This window comes from Nansenia antarctica, assembly GCF_963989245.1.
Source record: "Nansenia antarctica genome assembly, chromosome: 3".
In the NCBI taxonomy this organism is placed as follows: Eukaryota; Metazoa; Chordata; class Actinopteri; order Argentiniformes; family Microstomatidae; genus Nansenia; species Nansenia antarctica.
Window position 1 is genome coordinate 12,020,929 of NC_137688.1, and position 22,743 is coordinate 12,043,671.

Below are 22,743 nucleotides of genomic sequence, written 5' to 3' on the forward strand. Positions count from 1 at the left end.
AAGGCGGGCAATCAGCTCGACCTTGTCTTGACCAGATCCTCCCCTACCTCCAACTTTACTGTTACCCCTCTTCCAGTTTCTGATCATCATGTTGTATCCTTCTCCCTTCCCCTCAAATCCACCCCCTCCCAGTCAGTCATCTACCCACACTATATCCTCTCGTCGCAACCTGCTTACCCTCTCCCTGAACACTCTCTCTTCCTGTCTCGTCATTCCTACCCTCTGTTGAATCCTTCTCCTTTCTATCCACTGATGCAGTCTCCTCCTCCTTGACACTCTCCTCATCCTTCGACTCTCTGTCCACTGACCTCAAGGCCAGCACGATCCTCTCCACATGCTCTGTGACTCTCTGAAACCCTGCAAGCCTGTAGAATAGGGCTCCGGGCAGCTGAGAGGAAATGGAGGAAAACCGGCCTCCCTGATGACCTCGTCAACTACACCTCCTCTGCATCAGCTGCTGAAGCTTCCTACTACCATTCCAAAATCCAATCCTGTGCCTCTAACCCAAGGAAATTGTTCTCCATATTTTCCCTACTCCTCAACCCACATCCTCCCCCTCCTCGGTGGATGACTTTGTCACCTACTTTAAAAACAAGATTGATGACATAAGCAGACGTTCTTCCTTTCCTTACTACTGCAATCAATTCCTCTATCCACAGGATCTGTCCCAGCTGCTTTTAAGACAGCCAGAGTCATGTCTCTTCTGAAGAATCAACTCTTGATCCATCTACTGTCCATAACTACAGCACAGAAGATCACCGGCGCCCCCCTCCCCTCTCTGGAAGAGCTGTACAACACACGCTGTCTCAGGAAGGCCTCCAAGATCTCCAGGGACCCGACCCACCCTGGGCACGTACACTTTACCAGGCTGCCCTCGAAAAGGCGATTCAGGACCCTGGCCGCTAAGACAAACAGACTGAAGAACAGCTTCTACCACAGGGCCGTCCAGGCCCTGAACACAGCAAAGACCTAAGTTCTGGGCCCTGGACAGTCTGGACGGATTGTATGGCAGCTGCTGGACTGAAAAAAATCAGGTGTAGTGCTGAGGCACAAACATGTACATTTCAAGCCTGCAAACTGTGACACTTTAAATAACGTGAAACAATACTATTGTGCAATATGACAACCCTGGTCGTCTATCTGTACAGTATAGTACAGTGGATTGTGTACATAGCCTTTATTTATGTGGACCAGCTCCTTCCCTTCTTGTGATTTTTTTTTTAAGTTTTTTTTTTTTTCTTCCTTTCCTAACACCAGGGGAGCCACCCCTCCTAAATTTCGTTGTTTGGTACCTGTACTGTAGCAATGACAATAAAGTCCATTCATTCATACAGACCGGTATCCCTTCTCTCCTTATCTAAAGGCCTTGAACGCGCTGTCTCTCTCTTTCAGACCAACCTCCTTGACCCTCACCAATCCGGCTTTAAGGCTGGGCACTCTACTGAGATTGCTCTCCTTGCTGTCACGGAGGCCCTTCACCTGGCTTGCATCTTACTTGGCTGAATGCTCTTACCAGGTGACATGGAGAGGATTGCTGTCCTCTGCTCGAGCCCTCACCACTGGGGCTCTTCCTCCCTGGGAAAGCTTTCCCTCTCCAAGACCTCTCCATCACAGTAGAGAACTCTACGGTGACCTCCTCCCAGACAGCCAAGAACCTTGTGTTGATCCTTGACAACCACTTATCCTGTGCAGCAAAAATCACAGACACCACTGTGACAGCCCTACAACAACAGAGAAGCAGCAAAACTCTTGAACTAGACACTCCCGCCTTGGCTACTGCAACGCACTCCTGGCCGGGCTCCCCGCCTCCACCATCAGAATTCTCCCATGTCAATTCTTCCCCTCCTTTGCACTCTTCAGTGGCTCCCAGTAGCAGTTTCAAGACCCTGGTGCTCGCCTACCGGGCGGCAAAAAAGGAACAGCCGATCTGCCAAGCTTGTGATCATTAGACGGCGGCTCTACCTCCTGCGCCACAGCCACCCCATGGCCCCAAACACCAGCCTGATCACTCCGCTCTTCCACCTCTGCTGGCCGCCTGGCACCACCGCCTCTACGTGGATGCAGCAGTCGCGCTACTCAGTCACAGCTTTTCACTCTCCTGGTGCCCTGCTGGTGGAATGAGCTTCCCACTGCTGTCAGGAGTGCAGTCACTATCTATCTTCCACTGTGGACTGAAGACCTACCTCTTCAGGCTACACCTTAGCGGTCCCTCCTGAGACTTCTTCAACCCCTCTACAGTTGCTCTACTGTAAATAAATACATTTAAAAAACAAGTAAATACATAATAATAATACAATTTAAAAATCGTAATTCTTCCTTCTTCTAGCATTATGACTGCCAAGGGCCTGCCAATCTGGCACGAGCATAGATTACTTTTTCTCGCTATGACTCATGGATAGATGCTTCACTTACTTAAGCTGCTTTGGTTAAAGGCGCCTGCTAAATGCCAAAAATGTAATATAATGAGCTCATCCTCAGGTGACCTCAGTCATACACAGGCTACACAGCAAAAAGTTAATATCAAAACAAGACAAAACACAGAGGCTCTTTCTTTCAAAACAGTATTCTGCTTTATTACAGAAAAATCTCAGTTTTTGAACATACTGGTCTTAAAGAGGTACATTCAGATGGGAGGTCCAGAGTGCTGAGGCAGGAGACTGGGGGAGGGGTCAGATGTGGGGCACCCCAGCACTGGGGTGAGGCGCCTGTTTGTGCCCACCTCCACTCCACAGCGTCTCACCCCAGTGTTCACCCCTGGACAGGGCCAGTCTCCACATTCACAGAGCCTCTCGTGCTTTTTTTTGGACGTTTAGATTTTTCTTACAAAAGTGGCTGGAAAAAGGTTGCAGTAAAAATACAATCAATTATTTCGTCTTTTTTTTTTTTGTCAGGCAAAAACATGAGAATCCCAATATTTTTTAAGCATCTCTGATGTCATTAAAGGTTTGTTTTTGTTTTTCAACAACAATGCAGGCAGTCCCTCCCCACCAGCCCCTCCCCACCACCCCCCCCCCCCCCCCCACGCCCTCCCAGGACACACACCCAGGCAGTTTAGAGTCCAGCACTGGCACCCTAAAGCCTGACTGAGCACAGCCCGGACACAGCTCACTCCTCACTTTAGTGTTTCGAAAGGAAACAAACGAATCAATCCCTCCGTAAATCTACTTGGTGTACACAGCCATCTGGAACCTCTTAGCCTGGACCTCTGAAGTCAAGAAAAATAGATTTTGTCTCAGTCCTTCATAATAAATAATGCAGATGACGTCATGTGGGAGGATGGCAGATGTCATATTATGGTCTCGATCACGTTTTGCAGTGTAAAAAAAAAGAAAAAAAAAGAAAGGAAAGAAAAGCTTTGTGACAGGAGCGTGACAGGGGAGGGAGGAGCTCTGACCAGGCTCCCGGTCATATCACAGGTCAGAGGTCACACACAGCCACACAATGTCCAACTGCACTGAACATCATCAGAACTGGAATGGGAGCCTCAAAGCTCTTACTCTTACTGCATCTCCCACACTGGCAACACTACATATGGGGTTAGTTTTAGGAACAGAACACCAGTACAGAGCCATAGTCGATGATCCGTCATGAACTCCTTCATTGTTGAACGGCATCTCTTGAAAAGTGTGGCACCAGCATGGCAGCTATGAGATCTAGTATGCGTCTTTGTGACCAAATATGGGCAGCTCCATTCCAAGCCTGCGGACAGCTCAGCAGTTGACCAATGGATTCCTACTGAGCTACAGGACCAGTGACTGTGCTCCTTTCACCTGCTGTAGCTGTGATCACAACGATGGCAGGAGAGACAAGATGGTGGAGAAAGACGGTAGGGTTACATGCGTGTGTGACATAACTATTAAATGGGTTTGGCAACAGGCACACGTCACGTCTGCAACAACACAGGCAAACTGCTCTGGCACAAGCTGAACGTGATCATTCTCTACAATAAAAAAGATTTATGTAAGAAAAATATAACATTTTGTGAGTATAATATGACACGTAACAATAAATATGTCAAAATCGATTTTACATGTTTCCAAAAAAAAAAGAAAATCTTCCCATAGAGTATCTAAAAGTGATGCAAATCATGGCATGTAGAAATGGAATGTATGAAGCGCTGACACTACAAGTCTAGGACAGAGAAGCCGACACGTCGTCCCACCTGCCCTCACACAGACAGACGACAGTCTGGAGGAGTCAAACATGGAGGGGGGCCGACCGTGTGTTGCAGCAGGTGGGCTAGAGAGCCTCACGTTGGGACTAACTATGGTGAACAGAACAACGACGAGGTCTGTGGTGGTTGGCATCTTTACTGTCCAACCGCATCTGTAACCTCCAACAACACACTAAACTAACCGGTAAGGTAATGGAACAAAAAAACAAAAAAACGAAAATACCTCATTTAAACTTTTAGTGCATGTGCGCATTTGTGAGTGCATCTGTGTGTGTGTTTTTTTTTTTTTTGCATGTGTGTGTTTCGTGTGTGCTTAGGCATATAACAATGCGCCCTTGTGACCAGCCTGCCCAAAGGACGCTCCACAGAAACCTGAAGTCCTTTAGAGGGCAGGTGAGGTCAAGGCAGGCCCCGTGCTATATCCACCTCCAGGGTTCAGACACCGTGTCTCTGAGTAGAACACACGTTTGTCTGTGACTCTGTGGCTCTTATTCCCCATCCAGTACAATTGTGCTACTGGGCACAAATATACAGTGTGACAAACACACACTCACACTCTTCGCTCCCCAGACGACAACCTCAAACTTGTTTGGACAGTGATGGACATAACCCCATCTCAGACAGTTTTTTTGGCTTCAAGCATAGGTATTTAAACATTTTACGCTATCTACAGCACATATATATATATTAATTTTATCCATCCAATTGGGATCTCTTAAATTATCACTGAGGTTGGAAGAAGGTTCCGGTCATGCAGCAACACCAGACCATCATACAGGAAGGTAGACATGTTGGCAGACAACTCGTAAAGCCAGGGTTTGATTAACCTCACACACATCTCACAGGAACACACATTATGCTGAGACGGGTAAAGGGGAGAGCCCAGCATGGGCCAGGGGCTCTAAACCCTCCCGCCTCAGTATTCAATGCACTTGAGTTCCATTACAAACATATTTGGAAGCGATTCAGTTAAGCCTCTGTGTGGAAGTGGGGGACTAAGCTAACAGGGCCTCTTTGCCCTGGACTGGATTGGAATCAAATCAAACTTGAACGATGAACTATGGTTTTTGGACCTGGGACTGTGGAATCATTCTTTAGAAAGAAACATTGGTCTATTTTCTTTGTTTCTTTTTTTGTTTCAGTTTTTTTTTTGTATATATATTTTTTTTTACAAACCTTGCACAAAAACACAAAACAACACAAACAACAAGAACAACAACAGTGGAATGTGGCATTCATGGATTGCCCCCGTTCATGCAGATGAGTCATTCTTGGGACAGTGGAGGTGTGACAGCCTGGTTACAGACGCAGCAGCCCAGAGCCTCTGGCCAGGCAGCCGTGTTAGGGCACGCATTCACTTTTCACTTTTCTAAGCTAGTGTTCAAAAAGAAAAAGAACAACCCAAAAAAAACAGCGGAAACTCATGCCCCTTACGCTCGACAGTCCGGTAAATAAGAAAACTGGGTAAAAACGGCCCGTGCTGCGTGGACCACTGGTGCAGCAGAACACTGCACTGCAGGCATGCGGAGAGGGAGAGGGAGGGGGAGGACGGAGGGGACAGAGGTGGACACAGCACCAGCAGGTCAAAGGACTGCTGAATCCCCCCCCCCCTGTGAAACAGGCCTTTTTCTGTTCTTTTCTTTCTGTTTCTTTTTTCCGGTTTTCTTTCTAGGTCAGGCGAGAAGGCGGGCAGCCGGCCTGGTGGATATGGGGTCCTGAAAGATGCTGCTGGACACGGGGTGGTCTCCTTCCTGTCCTTCACTCCTGAGCCCCCTTAGGTGCTTATAGGACAGGGGTGTGACAGCAGAGATCTGGAGAGGACACACACACGCACACACACACAGTAGTCAGTCCACCTCTCCAACCTTGAGCCCCTACCAGACAACCCCTGGAGGTGGCAAGATGGTGCTGCATCATCATCATCATCATCATCATCATCATCATCATCATCACCACCACCACCACACCAACAACAAACGACCCCAATTCCCCAAAATCAAGTGTGATCGGCCACGTAACCCCCCCAACATAAAAACCCATTGGAAAACACTCCCCTTGATAACACAGATCAGTTGAAATCAGTCACCATACAGCATGGAGTATCTACTGCTCTGATTTCATACGCTGCTGTATGATCATGACCTATAGAAATCCTATAGAAATCCACATTGAGCTGCCAGAGAGCATGGGAGACAGTAGAGATGAGCCCCTCTGTGTTTTACCTGGATGATCCCAGGAGGGGCTCCTCTGACGGCTGGGAAGAACAGAGAAGCACGTTAAAACAACGCCGGAGGACACAGGCTTCATCAAGTGGTGTTAAAACCATTCCTGGACCTTAACCCTTATGACAAACTCCAATGTCTTTTTTTCCACCCAACCACATTCCCCCCGGATCGAGCGAAGCCACAGTTCATTCGGACCTTCAGTAGTAACAGGCAGGCAGCAGCACAAACGCACACAGCATGCAGTGAGCTAAGCTCCAGACTGTTATGACGCATTAATTGCGAATCGCAAAAACACGAGACAACGATAAAACACCGTTTTTGAACATGCAACCCAAAAATAAATAAATAAACAGGACAACCACGACCGCAACCACCACATCGACGACCACACCACATGGGAGGGGAGGAAGGAAAAGGCAGGTTACAACATTCTTGCGATTTCAGTTACGTTTGAGGAACCAACAAACAACCAGACACCCCCACTGACACGCACGCATACTTGAGGCCGATTCATGCTTCATGGACATCAACACAACCAGGGGTCTGCGTAGGGTCGCAGAGGCGGTTGCACAGGGTAGGGGGGGGGGGTTAGGGCACTTCTCCCGTTGACACGTTGCACATCATTGATTGGTTGGTTAGTTAGTGAATGGAGGTGGAGCAAAAGGTAAAGGTAGTAGCAATCATTTTGCGCGGCGCAAAACCGCGTACTAGTCGCACAAGTGACGCAGAAGCATGTAGAGGCCTTTACACACACTGTACACATCACCTGACGACACAGACGGACCCCCGCTCCAACACGGGTTGACACACATGGTCAAAAAAGACAACAGGAAATAAAACAAGAGCACATGCAAGGACACAATAAGCTGCGCTTCTAGAGGGAGGCTGAAAGGACAGTTCGTCATTTCTCCGGCTTGACCTCTTATAAAGGATCCCACTGCAAACACCAAACACGACCTTGTTTACGGCCATTTGGATGACGCTTAAAATGTAGCATTAGCATGGGACAATAGGAAAAAAATGTAGGCCTTAAAATGGGGCGATACTATGAGGCAGCCGTTATGACAAAGAATCGTTTCAGCCAACCAATAAGAGATGATTACACAGGAGGGGGAGGAGCCTGCTACAGGCCTGGGTTATTAGTACTGGAGCTGACGGGGGGCTGAACCGGCAGGATGTAGAATGAACACCATACTGTATCCTAATGCCACTGGAGTCAGGATTTGGAGTTGAGAGTTGAATACTGGATTCTTGTTAGGGGTGGGGGATATGGGTCTCAGCAGACATACAGTATAGGCTGCTGGAGGGGGTTGTTTTGGGGGTCTTTGATTGGCTTAATTGGCCTCTAGGGGTGGTGGGGGGGGGGGGGGCTGGTACCTGTTCATATGATAGTATTGGACTCGTCTGAAAAGGTTCTCATGAGCAGGGGCCTGGCTGAAGACCGGGGAGACTGGGTGCCCCCCGCGTTCGACTGAACCGGCTTCTTCTGGAAGGGTGAGGCAAGACACACTAATGACACCTCTTTTCTGACACACACAGGCGCACACACACACACACACACACACACACACATTTTGACACCAGATGGACAGTTGAGGTCGTTGTATGCACACACACACACACACACACACACACACACACACACACACACACACACGCACACGCACATACATTCTGATACTTCAGCTCCAGCTGAGTTCCCATAGTTCCAGCCAGGTGGACAGTAGTAAAGTGTTTTGTTCAATCAATGTTGGCAACACAGAGCTGAAAAGACTAACAAACACATTAGCGCACACACACACACACACACACAAACATCTTGGTGGTCACTGCGGTTGCGGTGGGGGGTCCAGGAGGGTGGTGGTGGGTGGGGGGGGTCGGCTGGAGTCTGGGCACACATGCAGGTGTTTGCGTGCTGCATTCACCTGACCAGGCATGCAGAGACAGCAGGCGCAGGGGCGGCACAGGCAGCTAGGACACACTGACTCTGGACAGACAGACAGTACAGTAGGACCACCGCTGCTGCTGCTGCTGCTGCATATTCTCAGCAGGAAACCAGGTTCACGAGCCAAGCTGCTGAGGCCGTCAGCCAAAGAGGAAGCTGGGCGACCCGCCGTTTACACACAACATTCTCAAATAACCTTGACAACCTTAACATAACATTAACACAAGCACCTTCCAGTTGGGACAGGGGGAGGAAGAGGAAGACCTCAGAGGTAGCATCGTTTAGCTCACTATGACCTGAACCGGGAACCTCTTAAATCTGTGGGTCTGAGATGATGATATTTTTTTTTTTATTACCTTTGGAATATAACCGTTGGAAAAGGGAGAGGGGATTGCTATTGGAGACCCGTTAAGGGGGATGGGGAGTTAGGGAGGAGAGGGGGGACAGGGCAGGGGGATAAGCAGGACAGGTAGGAAACAAACAAACAAACAAGCCAACCCAATAAGAGAGGTCAGAGGTCAGGAGGAGTAAAGAGCAGGCAGAGAGAGAGAGAGAGAGAGAGAGAGAGAGACCTCAGTCACTCCAGGAGAAGCTGTGAGTGCTGGCGGTCTGCGACAGCATGAAGATAGTGGACGTCCCAGAGTGAGGAAGGCGGTGCTTGACCTGCAGCACAGCAGGCAGAGACAAGACAAGAGACAAGAGAGAAGCCGTAAGAGGGTGAGACAGAGAGGACAGAGAGTGAGTGCGAGAGCAGAATGTCAGTGGGAATGCAGAAAAGATGGAAAAATGACTGTTTAGTGAGGATGGGGTTTAGAGGGGGGCGGGGCTGAGAAGACGTTGACTGACAGCTCTCTGAATCAGTGCAGTTGGAGACGGGAGACCAGGCGGTGCAGTTTGAGGGTCTGTGGATCTGCCGGCCCGCCTGGTTGAACATCCCTGGTTGAACATCCCTGGTTGTACATCCCTGGTTGTACATCCCTGGTTGAACACCTGGCTGAACATCCCTGGTTGAACATCCCTGGTTGTACATCCCTGGTTGTACATCCCTGGTTGAACATCCCTGGTTGTACATCCCTGGTGGAACACCTGGTTATACATCCCTGGTTGAACATCCCTGGTTGAACACCTGGTTGAACATCCCTGGTTGTACATCCCTGATTGAACATCCCTAGTGGAACACCTGGTTGTACGTCCCATGCCATTGTAATGTATGGTTCACCAAAAGGCGTCTCCCATTTGACACAGGTCTCTGAGGTTTTATTGCTTGTTGGGATGGTATACGAGGGAACAGGGATGCATTCGTTGAGTTGGTTTAGGCCCTGAACACCAACGCCTTATGAACTTCTATTTAGGGATGAGCAAATTATTATCAATCACGTTATTCATTTATCTTAATCTGCTTTATCATGTCCATGCTGTCCAGTCTGTCTGACGTTTATTAGGGAATAAACTACACTTATCGCTATTTGTTGTGAAGGCCCACAGTTTAGTGCCAGTTTAGTTTCCCCAAACCAGCCCTATTTTTGCCCCTAGTATTTCCTTTGTTATTTTCTATACAATTATATACGTTTCGTGAAGTATATGTATTATTCTTGTAATGTTTTATGCATATGTTTGATGACGTAGTATCCGGGGTGTGTCTGTGACCCGGATGCTACGTTCGGTGGTGGTATATAAGAGACGGAAGGGCGGAGTCAGTCAGTGTGTGGTGAGCAGCAGAACGAGAGAGAAGCAGTACGAGAGAGAATAACGAGAAGCCGATCCAAGAGGGCGGATTCAGCAGCGCGCACCCCGTGCAGCAACTGAAGACGCCAGGAAAGCGATCATCGAGTGTACCACGGTAGCCCGTTTTAGTTGTGTTCAACGTTGGACCAAGCGGGACGCCAGCTGGACATTAATCGTCGCCTCCACGAGCGAACACAGACTCCAGCGGAGCTTCTACGTGGACCACTTCATCGACGCACAGGCCATTCAACCAGGCCTCAACGCGCACCACGCCACTGGACTATAAGCCTGTTCAGGCCAGAGACTATCAGTGAGTGATTGAGAGTGTGTGTGGCCGGCCGGGTGGGAATGTATATATGGGGATGTATACCACCGTCGTGTAATAAATGTGTTGTTCATCTGTAATACCGTGTGTTAGTTGTTTGTAGCGCTAATGCTAATGCTAGTTGTTTGAAGGCTAATGCTAATGCTAGTTCCCTTGCTAATGCTAACGACATTAACTGCCAGTCTAACGGTTTGCTGTCGCCCCCTGCCTGTATCCTCCTATACTGCCTATTTAGCTCCCTTAGTTAGATAACCAGCCCTTTCCTAAAGTATACAGTCCTTTTCAGCTACTCCCTGGTTACAATTGGTCCTTCGAGCCGGATTGGTAGTGTAGTGATAGCATGGCTGAGCGCAGCCAACCAGACCAGACAGTTACCCCCCCTTCTCCGCCCCCTGAGCCAGAGCCACGACCACAGAGAGTCCCGCGGTTGCCTCCGAGGTTACAGGAGTATGAGCTTGAGCTCGAAAGCTCACTGAGTGATAGCGAGGAGCGCACTCCACGGGATACAGTGGTCGGAGAGGCCGAGGTGTCCGCCGGCGCGCGGGTGGCTAGCACTGAGACAGCCCTCAACGAGCACCAGCCTGAGGATGAGATGGCAGAACCGCAGGGTTTTGCCGTGGAAACGGAAGAACAGGAAGGAGAGGCCCGGTCCGACAGCGCCTGCGGGCGGAAGAGGGAGGGCCTCAGCCTTAACGATCTGCCTCCCAGTACGGCGCGCTCGAGACCTAGCTCCTGCCGCTCAGTGGCTTCCTACCGGTCCAGGGCTTCCGTGGGCAGTTCTGCCTCTGGGGCGGATAGCCTGCACTCCAGAGGGAGTAGTGCCGCGCTGTCCGAATGTATGCGCCAACAGGCCGAGATGGCGTTAGAGCGGGAGCGCCAACAGGCCGAGGTGACGTTAGAGCGAGAACGCCTCCAGTTCGAGCGTGAACGAGAGAGGGAACGCATCCATTTCGAGCGTGAACGCCTCCAGATGGGGACGGCGGAGAGACAGCGCCAGGAGGCGCTAGAACGCGAACGCCTCCAGATGGACGGAGCGGAACGCGTGGCCAGCCTCCAGCGCCAGGAGGCGCTAGAACGCGAACGCCTCCAGATGGACGGAGCGGAACGCGTGGCCAGCCTCCAGCGCCAGGAGGCGCTAGAACGTGAACGCTTCCAGATGGAGCGCGACCGCCTCCAGACGGAGAGGCAGATGAACGGAGCGGAACGTGCGGCGGAGAGACAGCGCCAGGAGGCGTTAGAGAGGGAACGCATCCAGTACGAGCGCGAGCGCCTCCAGATGGAGGGGGCGGAACGCGCGGCGGAGAGGCAGATGGCGAGAGAGCAACTGCACGCAGAGAAGATGGAGGAAATGATGCAGACCATGCGCGACGTGTGCATCAGCAGAACTCCGTCGGCCTGTAGCTCCAGAGTATCATCCGCACGGCCCTCTCGAGTGCCATCTCCTGAACCCCCCGCCGATGGCTCCATGAACCCCGCCAGGACTGTCCAACTACAGGCCCAGCTGACCACCTGGAAGGAAGAGGACCAGGGACCCGACCGCTACGCGGCCCAGAGGGAGCCAGCGTCGCTGCCCGGGAGGGGAGTCATCCCCCAAGAGCGTAGCACACCCCTAGGTCCTCCAGTGCACCAAAATGCATGCAGGCCGGACACCCAGACCGTCACTCCAGCACCGATGATCCACTACAGGATGTTCCCCCAGGTGGAGGGACCCAAGTTCCCCTTCTTCAAGGACGAGGACAGGAGCCAGTATGTGGAGCTACGCATCTGCCTAGACACGCTCTTGGACAACTCCTGCTCAGAGTCCTACAAATATGCGATTCTCCTTCAGCATGTGAGGAACCCCAGAGCCCACAACATGGTACTGGCCCATGCCTCCGCACCGACACCTTACACCAGAGCGCTCGCTGACTTGGATGCCCGCTACGGTCGTCCCTGGAACCACGCCCTTGCTGAACTGCAAGCCCTCGAACAGCAGGCCCCCATCAAGGATGACCGGGCGCTGGATGACTTCGCGCTCCGCGTGCACACCTTGGTTGGGATGCTGAAGACGCAGGGCCCAGCTGGCGCCAGCGAGATCAACAGCACCTCCAACGTAGAGCGGCTGCTCCGCAAGATCCCACGCTTCCGGCAGGAGAGGTTCCGGCGACAGCAGCGCGTTCGTCACCCCGGGAAGTTGGGTCTGAGCATGGCTGCCTTCGCGGAGTTCCTACTGGAAGAAGTGCATGACACCAACGTAGACGCCATGGGTTACGCTGAGCCGAAGAAGGAGAGGGAGAAGGGAGACCGCTGGGACGGGCCGAGCTCGAACAGAGGACGCCCAGTAGGAGTGCTGCACACGGAGGAGGAGCCTCGGAGAGAGAGGACCACCCGACCTGAGGGAAAGGATTCCTCTCAACCCCCTCCAAAGGGACGGAGAGGTCCACCGCCATGTCCGTACTGCACCAGCGAGCACTGGCTCAATGAGTGCAGTGACTTCAACAACCTGAGTACCGAGGACAAGCAGAGGTGGCTCGAGGAGAACGAGAGGTGCTGGAACTGTGGGCGCGACCATCTGGCGAAGAACTGCACCTTGAGGAGGAAGTGCAACCGCTGTGAGGAGGTCCACCTCAACATCCTACACGAGGTCTCCCTCGCCAGGTCCACGGAGGGCAACAGAAGCCCTAGGTCCGGTCGCGCAGCGGAAGAGGAAACCCCTGTCTACTACCTAGACTCGCCACGGAGCAGCGGCTCCAAGGTCCTACTGAAGGTGGTGAAGGTCCGACTGCACCACAACAACGCTGTGTACGACACGTACGCCGTTCTAGACGACGGGTCGGAACGGACCATCCTTCTCCAGGGGGCAGCGCGCCAGTTGGGGCTCCAAGGGACTGCGGAGAAGCTGACTCTGCGCACGATACGTCGCGACCTTAAAGAGGTCACCGGGGCGAGAATCAACTTCTCTATCTCCCCGGCGGGGCGGCCGTCGGATAGACATCGGCTTCAGAATGTCTTCACCGCCGACCAGCTAGCGCTCTCCCGCTACGACTACCCCCTGGAGAGGTTACGCGCAAGATATCCCCACCTACGGGGAGTAGACCTACATCCGATAGAAGGAGCGGAGCCAACCCTTCTCATCGGCTCGGACAACGCTGAACTGATCGTGTCGCTCCGTCCTCCGCTGAGAGGACCACGAGGCTGCCCGATGGCTGTTAAGACTGCGCTTGGGTGGGCCCTCCAAGGCGCTACCGAGTGGAGAGAGAGGGACGGGAGAGCTACGTCATCCCTCCATGTCCGAACCGAAGAAGCAAACCAACCAACCGGACCGCCTGGAGTGGAATCTATTGCTGCCAGTGCACCTGGAACAGTTAGTACCACAAATGGTTCACCACAGGATGACCAACCGAGGAAGAAGTCTCTGTGGACAGAGCATAAGTCTCTGGATGGGAAGCCTTACTACTACAACTCCCAGACTAAGGAGTCCCGGTGGTGGCGCTACCGTGCCATGGCGGCAACAGCTGTTGCCGAGGAACACCTGCAGGTGGCCATGCACCCTCACGTGGCCGAGGTCAGCATTGACGCACCCGTCAACTCCGTCAAGTACACGTCAGCCATGAAAGTCTCCGCCAGTATTGTAGACGCCTCCAAGGAGGAAAGGCCGGAGTTGGCGAAGAAGAGAGTAAAGTGGAACCCAGAAGAGGAGGCCAAGCAGGCCTTCAAAGAGCTTCTGGAGGAGGATGGTGGTTCATCCGACGCGTCATGGGAGCAAACCATGAGAATGATCATCAACGACCCACGCTACAGCGCCCTGCCCAAGCTGAGTGAGAAGAAGCAAGTGTTTAAGGCCTACCAGGCTAAGAAGGAGAAGGAACAAGCCAAGCAGCTCAGGAAGAGGAACTGTGAGGCGCTGACGAGCATTCTGGACAACATGGCCAACGTCACCTACTGCACCACCTGGTCCGAGGCCCAGCAGTACCTGCTGGACGACCCCTCCTTCGCTGAGTACGAGGCGCTGGAGAACATGAACCAGGAAGACGCTCTGCTCTGCTTCGAGGAGCACATCCGCGCCCTGGAGAAGGAGGAGAAGCAGAAGATTCTGCTGAGGGAGAGAGACAAGATGTCCGAAGGTGCCGTGGTACTGGTGAGGGACCAGTCCCTTCCGCGCGCCGCCTGGCAGACAGGCAGAGTGGTCGACACTATCACCTCCTACTTCGCGCTGCTGGAGCGGCCTAGCCAGTGTGCCTTCTTAGTTGACTGAAACCGAGGGTTTCATGGGGCGGCTGTTGTGAAGGCCCACAGTTTAGTGCCAGTTTAGTTTCCCCAAACCAGCCCTATTTTTGCCCCTAGTATTTCCTTTGTTATTTTCTATACAATTATATACGTTTCGTGAAGTATATGTATTATTCTTGTAATGTTTTATGCATATGTTTGATGACGTAGTATCCGGGGTGTGTCTGTGACCCGGATGCTACGTTCGGTGGTGGTATATAAGAGACGGAAGGGCGGAGTCAGTCAGTGTGTGGTGAGCAGCAGAACGAGAGAGAAGCAGTACGAGAGAGAATAACGAGAAGCCGATCCAAGAGGGCGGATTCAGCAGCGCGCACCCCGTGCAGCAACTGAAGACGCCAGGAAAGCGATCATCGAGTGTACCACGGTAGCCCGTTTTAGTTGTGTTCAACGTTGGACCAAGCGGGACGCCAGCTGGACATTAATCGTCGCCTCCACGAGCGAACACAGACTCCAGCGGAGCTTCTACGCGGACCACTTCATCGACGCACAGGCCATTCAACCAGGCCTCAACGCGCACCACGCCACTGGACTATAAGCCTGTTCAGGCCAGAGACTATCAGTGAGTGATTGAGAGTGTGTGTGGCCGGCCGGGTGGGAATGTATATATGGGGATGTATACCACCGTCGTGTAATAAATGTGTTGTTCATCTGTAATACCGTGTGTTAGTTGTTTGTAGCGCTAATGCTAATGCTAGTTGTTTGAAGGCTAATGCTAATGCTAGTTCCCTTGCTAATGCTAACGACATTAACTGCCAGTCTAACGGTTTGCTGTCGCCCCCTGCCTGTATCCTCCTATACTGCCTATTTAGCTCCCTTAGTTAGATAACCAGCCCTTTCCTAAAGTATACAGTCCTTTTCAGCTACTCCCTGGTTACACTATTGCAAATCAGACAATATTGAAATATCTTTATTTCACTTCACACTATCAGATACTCTGTTGGTCAGTACCAACACACTAATGCAATTCGTTATATATATATATATATATATATATAACATTTTTATTTTTTATTTTTTTAAATACATAAATATAAGCAGAACGTCAAAAGAACTTATTTCCGAGAACAAATAACCACATTTTACAGATCAGTTATAAAACACAGATAGCGTGTCTACAACACAATGCTGGTCAGGTGTAAGTGATATGGCATAAAGGTTAGGTTGTAAATTCACCATTAATAGAAAACACCTACTCTTCCTGTTGTTGAAGATTCAAGCAGGGACTAAGTCCTTGAACTGAACAGCCAGATGATACATAAACACACTATTCCTGATGCTTTGAGGGGAAAACTGATTTGCTTCACGGGGAACTAACTGAAAGAGAAACTATGTTTGGGAAGGTTGGCGTCTAGAGGGAGTCCGGGGGGCAAATTAAATGATTCTCTAACTGTAATCAGGCCGTTCCAGAGCTCTGTATTGTCTGATTATAGCCACAGGCTTCATCAACCACGACGCTTCATCAACCACGATCGCCTTAGAAACACAAATGTGGACATGCAAGGACAACATGTCAATTATCAGATGGGAGAAAGACAGAAGCCTAGACAGAAACACTGATACCTGTGAACCTCCTGTTCACTGACCCACAAAGGCCTCTCCTGTTTAGGCAACAGGAGTTAATCACATCAGCAACACATAGAACTGACGGAGATTCAGAACACTGTGGTCATGATGAATCTGGGTTTTGAGCTGAAATCGTTTTTGAAACATGAAAAAGGATGACGTAATGTCAGTGATATGATCGAGGGAGGGGGAAAAATGCACAATAGAATAAGCTGTGTGTGTGTGTGTGTGTGTGTGTGTGTGTGTTGGGAAGTACAGTACCTGTCGTGCGTGGGGACCCCTGGGCTTGCGGACCGCCAGCAGGATGTCTGGCAGCAGACTGAGCAGGATCAGCAGGATGATGAGGAGCCAGGCCGACACGGAGCTCAGCATGTTAGCGAACACAAAGTACAGCCTCTGCTGCCTCAGGAAGGGCCTGCCGGAGGGCCACAATGGACAGGGTTACACAGGGCACTGTGGAGGTCAGACACCCAACGCACCAGGACAAAACAACACAGAAGAACACGAAAACACACACGCATGGACACGCACATGGACACACTCACACACACGGACACACACACACACGGACACACACACACACACACACACACACAGACACCAAACAAGGTTATTGGGTGTAGCAGCTGTTGTGAGAGTTCCCGTCCTGCCTCCTCACCATATGATGCCGCCCCAGAAGAAGCTGAAGAACACGTAGAAGGCCAGGGAGCCCCAGATGACAAAGTGGTTAATCCAGGTCCAGTGCCGCGTGTCCAGGGCCAGCTAGGATGAGACACATAGAGAGAGAGAGACCACAAGTCTTTGGGTTCAGTCGCCAAACACATTCCACTCGTCAGTGGGATTACTGCACACTGTACACACACAAAAACACAGGGAGTCTCACAGTACATGACACGAGGCTCGGCGGTGCACGGCGCATTCGCTCAACCTTTACCTTGAGCGTGACTGTGAACACGAGGACGGTGAAGACAATCGTCCCGTACGACCAGTTCCCGAACACCTGGAACGGAACAAGGACACAACCCTGTGTTACTCCTCAAAGCTTACATACGTACGCGCCGTCGTTTGACAGGAGGGGGAGGGGAGAGAGAGGACGGAGACCGACTGACCTGTCCGTTGTCCTGCAGGGCGGGGTTACCGAAGAGGAACCGGGCCCCGAAGAAGAAGAGGAGGCCCTGGTACACCCCCAGGACGGTCCAGTACAGGAAGAGGCCCCAACGCAACATGCCGTTCTTCGCTATGTCCCTGGATGAGAGGCACGAGAGGGGGGGGGGGAGAGACGGTAAGGTGACTATCCAAACACGTTGGCGCAGAGAAAAATCTAAAATCATTATAATTAAATTAAATTTAAATCATGTAATGATTTAAACCTGTAGAGGGCGGCGTTGTCCAGCAGGATCTCAAGGTCTATGTGCTGCTCCAAGAGACTGTAGGCCAGGATGGGCATAGAGGTGAAGCAGATGTTGTACATCGTCAGATAGGCTGCATCGTACAGGGGCTGGGGAGGGAGGGAGGGAGGGAGGGAGGAAGGGAAGGGAGGGAGAGGAGAGGAGGGAGGGAAGGAAGGGGCACCCAGGGGTTAATATCACGGAGAGGAGGTCAGCACTTGGACACACACACACACGCACACACACACACACACACACACACACACACACACACACACACACACACACACACACACACACATACACACACATACACACACACACACACACACACACACACACACACACGAACAAACGGGCTCTGTGGTAGGAGGCTGTGTGTAGCCTCCAGTCTGTTGCTGTGTAGTCACATGCATGTGACACATCCTTTGATATGTATATATATGTGTACACAGATGGGCCTGAGAGAGCAGGTCTGGACTGTGTTACTACTAGTCAGATGTGTTTACAAGAAATGTGAAACATTTGTCCCGGCCTTGTCCTGTGAGAGCTAAATGTGCGCCAAACGAATGAATAATGTACCGCGTATGCAAAGACTGTCTCGATGTAGCAAAGGACTGCCCGTGTGTAATGCATCTGTGCTTCAGTGCCGCGTGCTGTAATTCATATATATCAGACTGCAGCAACTCCAGGAGGAAAGGAGAGAGGGAGGGAAAGAGCATGGGCAGATCTGGAGGAGGGGTGGGGGGGGGGGGTCAGGACGACACTCTGCTGTTTCAGGTTCAGAGCATCTTTGAACCTCAGAGGAGCGCGGTGGGCCTGGGGACATACTCACTTGCTGCGAATAGCCACAGAAAAACTGGTACAAGAACTGAGGTAATATGAAGCAAAGGTTCTGTGAGAGAGAGAGAGAGAGAGAGAGAGAGAGAGAGAGAGAGAGAGAGAGAGAGAGAGAGAGAGAGAGAGAGAGAGAGAGAGAGAGAGCGAGAGAGAGAGAGAGAGGGATGGAGAGAGGGAGAAACAGCTTGGTGTTAGTCATAAATAATAATGGCTGGTCTTCACATGCTTCAGCGATGGAGTGCTTTCACAATCCCAAATTCACCACTGTAAGGCTGTTTTTACTCATCTGGTTGGGTGGCTTAGATAGTCACGCTTCTTTCTTTAGTCTGCCCCCTCCCTACCTTGTAGAAGAAGTATTGCACCAGGTGGGCGATGCGGACGTAGTAGAGGTGGCCGTGGCCCAGTAAGAGCTTCTTCAGGTGCTTGAGCTTGGGGATGGCGTAGTCGCTGTTCCTCACTGCCTGGCGCCCCTCCTTCCCCTTAATACCTGAGACACGAGGCAGACGGGTCACATGTGACACGTTCTAATGTTTTGGTCACCCATCACTGCTAACTGTACAATAAGGTCACCTGGCCTCCTCTTCTTGCTAGACGTGACCAGCGCTGGTATGTTTTCCTCAACAAACAAACACATGTTCTGTGTTACGCTTAAATGCCTTATTCCAAATCGCTTTACAACGGCCTCTCATTCACCCATTCACACACACACGCCAATGGCGGCAAGCTACCATGCAAGGTGCCGGCCCGCTCATCGGGAGCAATTTAGGGTTCAGTGTCTTGCCCAAGGACACTTCGACATGTGGCCAGCCGGGGCTTGAACCGCCGATCTGCCAACCGTGCGATCATTAGACGGCAGCTCTACCTCTTGCGCCACAGCCGGCCCACTTACTTCAATTGGGTCAGTTACAATACTCACTCCAAACACTGGCTTACAGGTCCCTCATATGTGACACGTTCTAATGCTTTGGTCCTCATGTCGGGATCCGATGTAACGATCTGACTTTTCTTTCGAAAAATGTGAATACTATTTCCGTGTTGTTGAAAATCAACGACACATCGCTAGTCAACTAACACAGCTTGTTTTGTGAGCCTGGTAACAATGTAAAGTAGTGTTATAGTTAACTAGGTAGCAGTGGGGATTACTCACGCAATCTATTGCAGTATTTTGGCTTGACTAGTGAGTTTGTGTCTCAACAACGTTGAAACGTAGTTCCGTGTTTCAAAAGAAAAGTCCTACAATTTGGATTGTTGCAGATATGCGGACCAAAGCATTGGAACGTGTCATAAATTCACTCTGAGTAAACATCGGAATACTACATTGGATGTGATTTGAGACACGGCGTTGGAGCCGTGCGACGGTGACTGTGGGTGTGTGTGTGTGTATGTGGGGGGGGTATGAGGGTCTTACCGATGCCCACGTGCGCCTCCAGGATCATACTGACGTCGTTGGCTCCGTCTCCGATGGACAGGGTGATGGGGTTTCCTTTGGAGTTCTTCACCATCTTCACGATCTAGAAGAGGAGAGTGGGGAGAGGGAGGGAGTTAGAGGCAGAGTTAGAGCGAGATCCCACGTTATCCTGCTTCCATGTGACTGGTTTCATGTCCAACCTACAACATCGTAAGGTTTTTCACCGGACCCCTGATACTAAGAAGCTAGCGAATCCACCTCTTCAATAGACACCGAGACACCCCAGACAGACAGACATACAGAGAGACACCCCAGACAGACAGACATACAGAGAGACACCCCAGACAGACAGACATACAGAGACACCCCAGACAGACAGACATACAGAGAGACACCCCAGACAGACAGACATACAGAGAGACACCCCAGACAGACAGACATACAGAGACACCCAAGACAGACAGACAGACAGACAGAGAGACAGAGAGAGAGAGAGAGAGAGAGAGAGACACCCCAGACAGACAGACACCCACCCCCAGACAGACAGACAGACCTGGGCCTTCTGCAGGGGAGCCATGCGGCAGCAGAGCACGGCGGTGCAGTTCTGACAGATCTGCAGGAACAGGCTCTTGTAGTGGTTGGAGGCGGAGTCAGGGGAGGAGTTGAGCACCAGGGACAGCGTGGCTCCGTCTATGATGAAGCCGTAGTCCTGGTTAGCTGTGGACCAGCTCCTGGAGGACACACAGAGAGAGCACAGATGGGGTTTAACACTAGAACAGCCGTTCCTATTTGACCTACTATAAGAGCCCCCTCGGGGATCAAATGACCATAGTCTTTACAATGGGAATCTGCTACTTACACACAAAGACCACTAGTTGGCGTGTGTATAAATTAGCCTGCCTTCCTACACAGAAAAACTGCAAAATAGCTTTATACTAACTTATCCTGAAAATGTAAGGATACTGGGTGGTAGAACGCACATATCTAGGAAAAGTCATGAAAGGAGGGTCCTGAAATTTGTTCGAGTGCAAAGATATACATTGATATCTTACAAATGACCCCGACCACGTCTGTTCTAGTGTAACTAGACTAATATCAAGCTAACCGCTAACCAAAGCTGTGCTACCACACCACGTTATGCATTTTGAGTCCGTTTCAATTCATACTTCACTGGCCGTCATAACCGAACGAAAGCAGAGCAATATCACCGTAATAAGAATGATTCCCCCCCCCCCCCCCCTCCCCCAGAGCAACAGCCGACCCCCTGCGGCTCAGAACCTGACCTGGTGACCCCGGCCTTGACCGGGGGCGCGTCCTGCACCGCCCTCTTGTGGTAGTCCAGCAGCAGCTCGTGCATACGCTCCTCCCTCTTCTTCACCTGGTCCTCCAGCGTGCGCACCGTCAGCTCCAGCAGCTCCGTGCCCCGCTGGAACAGACGGCAGGCGTAGCACGTGGACTTGGCCGTCTCCATCTTGTCCCCCGTCAGCACCCACACCTTCATGCCCGCCCCCTGCAGGGCCTCCATGGTCTCCACTGCCTCCTCCTGCAGCCTGGGGGGGAGGGGAGGGGAGGGGGGGCACACCGGGGGAGAGAGGGACGAAAAAGAAGAAGAAGAGAAAGAAGGGCTGTGAGGGAGAGAATGAAATCAAGCAGGCTGAGAAGACGCAGCATATGTGAGTGAGTGTGTGTGTGTGTGTGAGTATGAGCGTGAGCGTGTGAGTGTGCGTGTTCAGGCTCGGGGATGGGCTGTGTGTGTGTGCGTGTGAGTGAGTGTATGCGTGTGTAAGTGTATGTGTGTATGCGTGCGTATGCGCGTGTGTATCGTGAGTGAGTGTGCGCGGGTTTATGTGCTGCAAGTGCGTGTGTTAAGCCCGTTAGCTCCGAGGTCTGCCGTGTCCCCCCCCCACACACACACACACCTGTCCTCCACGGCGGTCGCCCCGATCAGACTCATGCCCGTCTCCACCTGATTGTAGACGGCCGTCAGCCTCTCCTCTCTGTCCTGCAGGGCCAGCCTGGCCTCCCTCAGGTCTGCGTCCGCCTGGGCGTACTCGTCTGCGCTCAGCTGCTTGTAGGCCACGCACAGCGTCCTGTAGCCCTCCTGGAGACGCCACAAACACACACGGTAGCCAGGGATTAGACATGAGCGAGGTCCTTAAAAACGGAATATATATATTTGGTGTTTGTTTAAGTTTTGTGTTTTTCTTCTCAAGTTTGTTATTATTCATTTATTTTTGTTGTATTATTATTATTATTATTATTATTATTATTATTATTATTATTATTATTATTATATACTTCTGCGCCACATGTGCCACACTTTTCTCTTCACACACCAACCTAAGATCCCCGCTCAGACTTATATCTCGCACATCACTATCATTTTTTAATGTATTGTTTATTGTTTGTTATTCTAGTCTTCTAGGTCACTATTTGTCTTTGTAATTTTCACTAATAAAGCCCAAAAAAGAAAAGAAAAATTAAAGAAATTAGTGAGGTCCAGAGTAGGAATGTATTTATTTTTTGTTTTTTCTGCCGGGAGGTTTCTAGGTCTGTCGAACTGTTTGTTAACCCTAACCCCAGTTAGCCTGCATTTCTGGACCAGCAAAATTAATACCAAAATGATTCTCTGTTCTCCTCTCTGTTTCTCCTCCTCTCTCTGCTCCTCCACTCTGTTGTTGTCTGTTCTCCTCCTCTCTCTCTCTACTCCTCCTCTCTGTTCTTCTGTCTGTTCTCCTCCTCTCTCTCTACTCCTCCTCCTCTCTGTTGTTCTGTCTGTCCTGCTGTATGTTCTCCTCTCTGTCCTCATGATAAAACATTTTCTCTGTTTTCTTCCATTTTCTTTTAAATGTAAATAATATATATAATATACAGTATTCTGCCG

At 51.0% G+C, this 22,743-nt stretch overlaps 1 protein-coding gene across 1 annotated transcript in view; it reads right to left on the reverse strand.

The window, feature by feature from the left end:
- Positions 1 to 4,434: 4,434 nt before the first annotated feature.
- Positions 4,435 to 22,743, reverse strand: part of atp11c (ATPase phospholipid transporting 11C (ATP11C blood group)) — a gene marked incomplete at its 5' end in the record, with an annotated part of 70,659 nt that continues 52,350 nt past the window's right edge. Inside the window, 14 exons of the mRNA XM_080526920.1 lie at positions 4,435 to 5,985; positions 6,397 to 6,428; positions 7,777 to 7,885; positions 16,485 to 16,638; positions 16,882 to 16,985; positions 17,158 to 17,223; positions 17,333 to 17,468; positions 17,594 to 17,721; positions 18,447 to 18,506; positions 18,793 to 18,938; positions 19,860 to 19,962; positions 20,413 to 20,590; positions 21,143 to 21,409; positions 21,779 to 21,960. Coding sequence (XP_080383046.1) covers positions 7,781 to 7,885; positions 16,485 to 16,638; positions 16,882 to 16,985; positions 17,158 to 17,223; positions 17,333 to 17,468; positions 17,594 to 17,721; positions 18,447 to 18,506; positions 18,793 to 18,938; positions 19,860 to 19,962; positions 20,413 to 20,590; positions 21,143 to 21,409; positions 21,779 to 21,960 — 1,629 coding nt within the window. The 3' untranslated portion in view covers positions 4,435 to 5,985; positions 6,397 to 6,428; positions 7,777 to 7,780. The remainder of the gene's footprint in view (positions 5,986 to 6,396; positions 6,429 to 7,776; positions 7,886 to 16,484; positions 16,639 to 16,881; positions 16,986 to 17,157; positions 17,224 to 17,332; positions 17,469 to 17,593; positions 17,722 to 18,446; positions 18,507 to 18,792; positions 18,939 to 19,859; positions 19,963 to 20,412; positions 20,591 to 21,142; positions 21,410 to 21,778; positions 21,961 to 22,743) is intronic.